Here is an 11,070-nt window from a genome sequence, read left to right on the forward strand (position 1 = left end):
TTAAAGGTAGGTTACCATGTGTTATATTATCATGATAACAGATAGTTAAAGGTAGGTTACCATGTGTTATATTATCATGATAACAGATAGTTAAAGGTAGGTTACCATGTGTTATATTATCATGATAACAGATAGTTAAAGGCAGGTTACCATGTGTTATATTATCATCATAACAGATAGGTAGGTTACCATGTGTTATATTATCATGATAACAGATAGTTAAAGGTAGGTTACCATGTGTTATATTATCATGATAACAGATAGGCAGGTTACCATGTGTTATATTATCATGATAACAGATAGGTAGGTTACCATGTGTTATATTATCATGATAACAGATAGGTAGGTTACCATGTGTTATATTATCATGATAACAGATAGTTAAAGGTAGGTTACCATGTGTTATATTATCATGATAACAGATAGGTAGGTTACCATGTGTTATATTATCATCATAACAGATAGTTAAAGGTAGGTTACCATGTGTTATATTATCATGATAACAGATAGTTAAAGGTAGGTTACCATGTGTTATATTATCATGATAACAGATAGTTAAAGGTAGGTTACCATGTGTTATATTATCATGATAACAGATAGTTAAAGGTAGGTTACCATGTGTTATATTATCATGATAACAGATAGTTAAAGGTAGGTTACCATGTGTTATATTATCATGATAACAGATAGTTAAAGGTAGGTTACCATGTGTTATATTATCATGATAACAGATAGTTAAAGGTAGGTTACCATGTGTTATATTATCATGATAACAGATAGTTAAAGGTAGGTTACCATGTGTTATATTATCATGATAACAGATAGTTAAAGGTAGGTTACCATGTGTTATATTATCATGATAACAGATAGTTAAAGGTAGGTTACCATGTGTTATATTATCATGATAACAGATAGATAGGTTACCATGTGTTATATTATCATGATAACAGATAGGTAGGTTACCATGTGTTATATTATCATGATAACAGATAGGTAGGTTACCATGTGTTATATTATCATGATAACAGATAGGTAGGTTACCATGTGTTATGTTATCATGATAACAGATAGGTAGGTTACCATGTGTTATATTATCATGATAACAGGTAGTTAAAGGTAGGTTACCATGTGTTATATTATCATGATAACAGATAGTTAAAGGTAGGTTACCATGTGTTATATTATCATGATAACAGATAGTTAAAGGTAGGTTACCATGTGTTATATTATCATGATAACAGATAGTTAAAGGTAGGTTACCAGGTGTTATATTATCATGATAACAGATAGTTAAAGGTAGGTTACCATGTGTTATATTATCATGATAACAGATAGTTAAAGGTAGGTTACCATGTGTTATATTATCATGATAACAGATAGTTAAAGGTAGGTTACCATGTGTTACATTATCATCATAACAGATAGTTAAAGGTAGGTTACCATGTGTTATATTATCATGATAACAGATAGGTAGGTTACCATGTGTTATATTATCATGATAACAGATAGGTAGGTTACCATGTGTTATATTATCATGATAACAGATAGGTAGGTTACCATGTGTTATATTATCATGATAACAGATAGGTAGGTTACCATGTGTTATGTTATCATGATAACAGATAGGTAGGTTACCATGTGTTATATTATCATGATAACAGATAGTTAAAGGTAGGTTACCATGTGTTATATTATCATGATAACAGATAGTTAAAGGTAGGTTACCATGTGTTATATTATCATGATAACAGATAGTTAAAGGTAGGTTACCATGTGTTATATTATCATGATAACAGATAGTTAAAGGTAGGTTACCATGTGTTATATTATCATGATAACAGATAGTTAAAGGTAGGTTACCATGTGTTATATTATCATGATAACAGATAGTTAAAGGTAGGTTACCATGTGTTATATTATCATGATAACAGATAGATAGGTTACCATGTGTTATATTATCATGATAACAGATAGGTAGGTTACCATGTGTTATATTATCATGATAACAGATAGTTAAAGGTAGGTTACCATGTCTTATATTATCATCATAACAGATAGGTAGGTTACCATGTGTTATATTATCATGATAACAGATAGTTAAAGGCAGGTTACCATGTGTTATATTATCATGATAACAGATAGTTAAAGGTAGGTTACCATGTGTTATATTATCATGATAACAGATAGGTAGGTTACCATGTGTTATATTATCATCATAACAGATAGATAGGTTACCATGTGTTATATTATCATGATAACAGATAGTTAAAGGCAGGTTACCATGTGTTATATTATCATGATAACAGATAGTTAAAGGTAGGTTACCATGTGTTATATTATCATGATAACAGATAGTTAAAGGTAGGTTACCATGTGTTATATTATCATCATAACAGATAGGTAGGTTACCATGTGTTATATTATCATGATAACAGATAGTTAAAGGTAGGTTACCATGTGTTATATTATCATGATAACAGATAGATAGGTTACCATGTGTTATATTATCATCATAACAGATAGGTAGGTTACCATGTGTTATATTATCATGATAACAGATAGGTAGGTTACCATGTGTTATATTATCATGATAACAGATAGTTAAAGGTAGGTTACCATGTGTTATATTATCATGATAACAGATAGTTAAAGGTAGGTTACCATGTGTTATATTATCATGATAACAGATAGTTAAAGGTAGGTTACCATGTGTTATATTATCATGATAACAGATAGTTAAAGGTAGGTTACCATGTGTTATATTATCATGATAACAGATAGTTAGGTTACCATGTGTTATATTATCATGATAACAGATAGGTAGGTTACCATGTGTTATATTATCATGATAACAGATAGTTGTAGGTAGGTTACCATGTGTTATATTATCATGATAACAGATAGGTAGGTTACCATGTGTTATATTATCATGATAACAGATAGGTAGGTTACCATGTGTTATATTATCATGATAACAGATAGGTAGGTTACCATGTGTTATATTATCATGATAACAGATAGGTAGGTTACCATGTGTTATATTATCATGATAACAGATAGGTAGGTTACCATGTGTTATATTATCAGGCCATTATGTGTTAAACTGAACTGATGAGGTTATTTTGATCAATGTGTTTGATACCTGTCATTTACAATTCCCATCAAGGCCAGTAGACGTATCCTGTGATATCTGCTCTGAGGTCGAAGCTCTGAAGTTCTGTCAGACCTGCAGTGTGTCCTACTGTGAGACCCACATCAGACAGCACTATACAATACCTAAACTAAAGAGACACACACTGGTGGATGTGACTGGAGACCTGGTGCAGAAACTCTGTCAACATGACTACAGTCCTCTGGATGTGTTCTGCAGGACAGACCAGATGATGATCTGTAGTCAGTGTGCAGAGACAAACCACAAAGGACATGATACCACCATCCTCGAGACAAAGAAAGCAGGAAGACAGGTAACTAGTTCTCTTTTCTTTCGGTGTTGTTCAGTGCAGTTCCAGTAAATGTCTGAACACTCCTTAATTAACACTAGAACCGTTGGGACTCGAGACATCCCAGTTTGGGCCGTCAACATTCTAACAGCCCAATAAAAACATTTCATATGTGCTACGGCAACAATAATCCTTTGGCTGTGTTCATGAAGGTCTTAGTATTATTAGTTCTGATTAGGATCTGCAATTATCTGCTGTTGAGGAAGTGGCTACTCTTCCTGGGGTCCAAACAGGAAACTAAACACAACCCATAAAATACATAATACACGTAGAATATATTACACTATATTTATGTTACAATGAAATAACTTGGCAGACACAATACAATGCAAAACATATGATCTCTTCACAGTCCTCGTCGAGTTGTAAAGGGTTCTTTTATCTGGTTTTTAATCTGGTTTTATTGCGTTCAAACATTACATGGGAAAGGGGATACCTAGTCAGTTGTACAACTGAACACATTCAACTGAAATGTGTCTTCCGTTATTTGAAAGTATGACAGAAATCCATGCTTTGGTTCAGTTTTCCTGGCACTGTTTCCACACACACGTGTTTTAGCAGTTGTGGCTCAAATTCAAGTCATGGGACCGATATTAGCCTTTTTCGTGCCTCATGTCCAAATCATCCAAAAGTACTGTATCTAAAATTGATTGTGAAGCTCAACAAAGTCACTTAAATGCTAATATGTGTCGCATGACTTTAATGAGATGTGTACAATAATTGCTAAAATGTTAGCATGTGTCAACAGTGCCAATGAAGCTAAACCTAAGCATGGATTGCTGTCATACTGTTTCCATTGACTGTTTTAGAGGACTAAGGAAAACAATATTTCATTTTGTAATTTGGGGAACGACACCATCATTATTTTGTTTATGCAGGTCTTAATAAATATTATTGAACTACATTTATTTCAAAAGAACAGAATAGGAGTTTAATTATGTTACTAGTCTGTTCTTAGTATCCTAGGCTATATGCTGCCGGGAGTGGAATTGCAGTTAGTCGTCAAAAATGTAATATAAATAGTCTTTCCACTACATTTTGAGAGTTGATTGGGAAATGTAGGTGATTTAGAAACCTTAGTATCTGTAATACCATTATTGAAATCAAAGTGTGTGACCTGCATGAACCTCTGTAACATAATTTGAGAAAGTCGCTTTTTGGGAAGCTCCTTTCCTTCTTTGTCAGGTACACATGCTGCACTGTTCATCAGTCTCTTCATTGACGAGACAATTGTTAATATTGTCTCCCATCAGACTATTGTCAATTTAATCTTCTTTAGACTACATACATTTCCATAGGCTTCTGTGAAATTAGTTTCAATATAGTTGATGTGTAGTTTTGATGGGCTATTAGTCGGATGTGCAGCCGGATGAAGGAAGGGCTGAAGGAAGGGCAGGGGGAGAAGAACGTCCTCCTAAAACGGCTTATAATACATTATGTTTGTGATATGTAATTATAGTTTTTGTACGATTTTATTTTTATATATACACTTAACAAAAATATAAATGCAACATGCAACAATTTCATTGCTTTTACTGAGTTACAGTTCATATGAGGAAATCAGTCAGTTGAAGTAAATTCATTGGGCCCTAATCTATGGATTCCACATGACTGGGAATACAGATATGCATCTGTTGGTCACAGATATCGTACAAAAGGGGCCTCACAATGGGCTTCAGGATCTCGTCATGATAGTTTTGTGCATTCAAATTGTCATCGACAAAATGCAATTGTGTTGGTTGTCCGTAGCTTATGCCTGCCCATACAATAACCGCCATCACAATGTTGACATCAGCAAACCGCTCGCCCAGAAAACACCGTACACGTGGTCTGTGGTTGTAAGGCCGATTGAATGTACTGCCAAATTCTCTAAAACAACAAATGTTCATTTTTCTATCATAAGCAGTCTCTGCTTATTGTAGAGAAACGAACATTCATTCTCTGGCAACAGGCTCTGGTGGAGATTCCTGCAGTCAGCATGCCAGTTGCACGCTCCCTCAAAGCACGAGACAACTGGCAATGTGTTGTTTGACAAAACTGCACATTTTAGTGTGCACATTGTAATGATCATTCTGTTTACTCAGCTTTTTGAAACGCCACACCTGTCATGTGGATGGATTATCTTGACAAAAAAAAATGCTCACTAAAAGTGCTCACTAAAAGTGCTCACTAAGAAAAAAATATGATTTCTGTGCAATAGAACATTTCTGGGATCTTTAATTTCAGCTCAAGAAACATGGGACCAACAATTTACATGTTGTGTTTTCTATTTTTGTTTCGTGCTATTTTCTCAAACAATAACCAGAAAAAAGAGACAATGAACAGACGCACAGAAATATCAACAAACATCAATGACATCACACCTGCTCAGACGCACATGTTCCCACCCATACACATCATGTGTCTCACAACCACACTCCCCCTCCATCTCCTGCCATACTCTATGCCATAGAAATAATCATGCATTTCATTCATCCACTGTTGTAGTGATGGAGTATCATTTGATTTCCAGTTTTTAAGTAGGAAGTCTTTTCAAAATCATTAATGAGAAAGGTACTGTATGGTCCACCCCATTGGGTATCTCACCGCTCTCCCAAATACCATGTCTTGAAATATGCAGATTAACAGTTAACATGCATTGGAAAAGTTGTAACAACGACAGTGTGATAAATGTACTTATTTAGGAAAAGTCAAGGATGGAGGGGGACATGACTTTAAAAATGGACTTTTACAATGTTAAATTCACAACGTTGTTCAATATATGTCATCTGCACTTTCAGCGTTGCAGAAGAATATCAAAAGCAGTTGATGTATCTTTGAAAAAACATCTGTTTTACATTTAGCAAAATATTTTGTTTTGAAGAAATTACTAATTCTAATTTTGTTTTCCCAGCCTAAGAGTTTTGATAGAGACCAACACACAACGTTGGCCGCGGATGATGGTAGGTACAGTTTACAGTATGTGGAAACAGAATAAACTGAGCCAAACAATATTATTTCATTTGAATCTCAATTTTATAGGATACATTTTGTAATACGTCAATTGTTTTCCTTTAACTGCTGGTATAAATAGTACAAATGTGTGTTTGGAATGTCAATGAAGTCTGTTTTTCAATCACCCGTTATTCCTTCACTAGTGCTGCCCCCTCCTGGTGACTTCCAGGTCCTGTTGCTGACGTCAGACTCTGTGTCTCTGAGCTGGGGTCCTCCTGAAGAGTTGAAGGGACCACAGAAGTTCAGAGTGACCTGGGGTTGTGATGTGGAACCGTGCAGTATAGGGGTGAAAAATGTTCATGAAGTTGAAATCAGCAGACTCAACCCTGGTAAAAAGTACCAGTTCAATGTGGCTACAGAGGGAGAAGATGGAAGCCAAAGCAGATGGATCTCAGCCTCCCTATCCGCAGGTACAGTAGGTCTCAGCATCCCTATCCGCAGGTACAGTAGGATAACGTGTGTTTTTATTCACACTACGTTTTAGTCATTTAGCAGACACTCTACCCTGAGCAATTAGGGTTAAGTGCCTTGCTCAAGGGAAAATCAACAGATTTTTCAGAGTCGGCTCAGGGATTCAAACCAGCGACCTTTCGTTTACTGGCCCAACACACTTAACCACTAGAGTACCTCTCATCCACATACTTCACTGCATCATTACCTACCTGCAGACTGCATCATTCATTCATTCCTAGAGACATTTTGGGACTCTGTCAAAAACAGCCCATCTCTTCTAAACAAGTATAGGTTTTATTACAGTGCTCCAAGTACCCATATTTAAAGATGTTCCATTTGGAAGAGACCTCTTCAATCTCAGCTGGATTGGCTGAAGAGATGGAGAAAGTCCATATCCTACTGCAGGCCAGGAACCGAGCCAATACTGACGACTGCCACAAAACACTTTCAAACCTACAGCCCGGCACCAAGTACACTGTTTGTGTTGCAACTGTGCTGAACAATGGGGAGTAGAGTGAACCGGTCTCTACAACCATCCGCACTAGTCAGAGATCTTCCACCAATTACAACTCATCGTGTGTTTACCAGTAACTAGAGAGATGTTGTTACATTAGATGCTTTCTCAAAAGCCCTGACCTTATTTGACCTTTCCCCGCAAGGCTGAACACATTATATTAACTGTTTAACCAATATATTTTTTAAAGTGAAGCGAGCAAGCAAATTGTTTTTAAAGTAGAACCTCTTCTTAATAATATACTATAGCAATCTTAGTACAACACCGAGCAAGATGTTGGCCTCCTGGAGGCTAAGAGAGCCATAGTTCAGCCATTATCCGAGAGGGAGTTGTGTATCTCTTTGTTTCGGGCAAAGGACCAAAACAGTCCTGCAGAACCCTGCTGTGAGGTTAGTCAAAAGTAGGAAAAGGCTGCAAAAGAGCAACCAATACAGCTTGGGTCGGTTTACCTTCCGCTGGCAAACGTAACAGGATTTACAGAACGCCACAACATCCTGTTTCAGACCAGACCAGAAGAAGTTACGCAAGATATAGTCATGCGTCTTGTTGATCCCAAGATGGCCTGCCATACTACCATCATGAGCCCACCTCAGTATCGCTTGTCGAAGTGTAACTCGAATGACAATTTGAGATATACTGGGCCAATTGACTTGCCCAAGATTGGCATTTCCTCATCAGCCCACCATCTCTGTCAAATTAACCCACACAAACTTGATCAAACTCCTCTCAACGTATCTCAGCAAAACCTTTTTTCCCCCCACTCATGGGTACTTTTCTGATAACCCATCAGGTTCTTCTACTCTGGGTTCCTTACAAATGACAGGATTTGGCACAACCTTCACTTCCTTCAAATCGTTGACCAAAATGAATGAAACCCCCTTCATCGGTAGACTAGGCCTCACTCCAACGATAATGGAACCAAAAACAAGATCAAACTCGAGTTCCACATTATACAAAGGATCTTACATGCACTCCATCTCCACACCTTGTACAAACACTGTAACCAGTTGCTGAAGTGTCAGACAAAGGGCAAAACATCCTCCAAAAGGAAGGATTGAGCTGCATCAGTTTCTCATAGTATCTTCACAGGCTGTTTAACAGCATCACCATTATGCAGAGACACGAACCCTTCTGAAACAAAGGGTTCATACACATCTGATCTAAACAGGATTTGGGGAGATACGTCTCTGATTGGGACTGGGTTTAACGGGCTGGAGTGATCCCACAAGAAGAAACTGCTTACTCTCTCTAAAAATGTTTCAATTTAGGCCACTTAGACTATGTCCTTTGTCATGGCAGTAATGACACACTTGCGGATACAAATAACCAGTTTTCTGACGATCCTTGTTTTTGGACACTGGGGTAAAAGACTGAAACCTCGTAGTAGGAGGTGACTTCTCTTCTCTCTTATGTAGGGAGAACTACTGGGTGCTTTGCTTGTGAAGGTAGTTTTATGTGTCAACACAAACTCATCAGCAGCTGCAGCTTTCTCAAGTGTGAGATCCTTGTGCTCATAAATGTAGGTAGCAACCCTTTTGTGAAGGCAATTCTTTAACTGCTCAAGTACTATGAGTCTTTGAATCATCAAGGTCCTTGACCTCTTGAGAACCACACTACTGATCAAAATTTTTCCCTTACGAATTCAACATGGCTTTGTGATTCTGTGTTTTGTAATTTACAAAATATTTCTGTATGCCTGTGGGACCAACTCGTAAACAGGAAGTATAGTAGCTTTAATAGTGTCATAATCTGAACTCTGGTCAAGAGAAAGCGGTATACACTTTCATGAGCTTTCCCCACAAGAACACTTTGGAGGAGCAGTGACCAGATATTACGCGGCAATTCGCTCAAACACGTAAAATATATACTGTACCTCCATCTCCTTACCGCTGAAAGGCGGCGCAAGCTGGCTGTTCCGACCAAGATCAAACACTATTGAGGGTGCAGGATAGACTGACCTGATTCAAAGTGCTTCCAGCTCTATCTCTCTTTTAATTGATTAGCATGCTCGTGTTCTTGTTCTCGTTCTCTGGCAGCGCATTCTTATCGTTCTGTTTTAACCAAATGGCCTGCAGTACCAATTAACTCTGACTACTGTTTTTGGGTTCAACATGTACCACTTTGATGTCATAATGCTTTGCAATGAGAAGATTTGTCTTCGTACATTTATCAAGTAACTCCCAAGTAGAATTCTCCACAAATGCTCCCAAATCAAATTCCATCTGTTTTGTTTATTAGCTTGTGTGTTTATGCACTTTTTCACAGATTTCACCACCCTCTGAGTGGTTGTCAGTAACAGAAATTCTTCCACAAAAGTGTATTTTGAAAACTCAAATCTCTGGGCACAGTAGAGCTTCAGAGTAGCTGATTAGAGTGACTATCATACTCATGGAAAACAATATTTGCCCCAATAAGAAAACCAATAACATTGTTGCTCAACAGAAATAGGGAACTAACCAAAAATACCTGAACAACCAGAATGAAACAGGTGGGGTTTTAGGAGGGGTTCTTAGACACCCATGGCGTGTTCCCTGAAAGATGACTAGCAACAAGAATCTGGGTCCTAAAAGATACCCCCATAAGTGCCCACTTAAGTTGCCCCGAGAAAAGACAAACCAAAATAAAAACCCACGCCAACTTATAATATGGAGCTAAAAGCAATTGGAGCAAATCAAAGGGGAGAACACAGGATAAAATACTTCATTTGTATCAGACTCAAAGAGTAAGAGCTAAACCGTGGTCAAGAACTTCCAGCATCTCTCATGCCAAATGGAACCCCCGGGTCAGCTGCTCTTAAATATCCCCTGTGCCAGCACAACTGACAGGTGAAACACAATCCCGAACAACGAGGATGATTCCAATCAGGTCAAACCCAAACAGAACCATCCTCGAAAAAATATTGAGCAAAACCCCAAAACCTATAACACTCCTGTAATATATTTATGGAGTTAAACTGTAGCCCTGACAATACTATATTTTCCCTTAGTACCTCCTGCTCCAGACCAGCTGAATGTTGACTCAGTGGACACCACATCAGCTGCTGTTAGCTGGAACCAGCCACCAGGATTGGACCAAACCCAACATCAGTACCAGATCTCCTACCACTGTCCAGGGACAGAACCACACATCACTACCACGTCTTCACCCAGCATCACTCTCTGACCTGCAAGGTGGTACTCAGTACTCTGTCTCTGTCTGTACTGTGCTGGAAGATGGAAGGACAAGTCAACTGGTGTCAACAACCCTCACCACAAGTAAGGAAGTACACTATTTGTTTTTGCATGTGTTTTGTTGTTATTATTATAGACTTAGTCTATTACCAAATAGGGCTATCTTCTGTATACCCCTTTACCTTGTCACAACACAACTGATTGGCTCAAACACCATTAAGAAGTAAATACATTCAACACATTAACTTGTATGAATGCACACCTGAAATGCATTCCAGGTGACTACTGTTACGGTTTTCTTCCGTCGAAGGAGAGTCGGACCAAAATGCAGCGTGGTTAATTCGATACATGTTTAATAGACGAATAAACACGATCAATACAAAAACAATAAACGTACGTGAAAACCGAAACAGCCTAAACTGGTGCAAACTAACACAGA

The 11,070-nt window shown here is 37.6% G+C and overlaps 1 protein-coding gene across 3 annotated transcripts in view; it reads left to right on the forward strand.

The window, feature by feature from the left end:
• Window positions 1–10,685, forward strand: part of LOC127916982 (fibronectin-like) — a 29,282-nt gene extending 18,597 nt beyond the window's left edge. For 2 of the 3 annotated variants that reach the window (XM_052500445.1, XM_052500443.1), the window contains exons 4-7: window positions 3,167–3,464; window positions 6,394–6,442; window positions 6,638–6,904; window positions 10,448–10,685. In XM_052500445.1, the coding sequence (XP_052356405.1) occupies window positions 3,167–3,464; window positions 6,394–6,442; window positions 6,638–6,904; window positions 10,448–10,623 (790 nt within the window). In that variant the 3' untranslated portion in view covers window positions 10,624–10,685. The remainder of the gene's footprint in view (window positions 1–3,166; window positions 3,465–6,393; window positions 6,443–6,637; window positions 6,905–10,447) is intronic. The other variant, XM_052500446.1, reaches the window with a different exon arrangement.
• The last annotated feature ends 385 nt before the right edge of the window (window positions 10,686–11,070 follow it).

Source organism: Oncorhynchus keta, unplaced genomic scaffold, assembly GCF_023373465.1.
Source record: "Oncorhynchus keta strain PuntledgeMale-10-30-2019 unplaced genomic scaffold, Oket_V2 Un_contig_10519_pilon_pilon, whole genome shotgun sequence".
Lineage (NCBI taxonomy): Eukaryota > Metazoa > Chordata > Actinopteri > Salmoniformes > Salmonidae > Oncorhynchus > Oncorhynchus keta.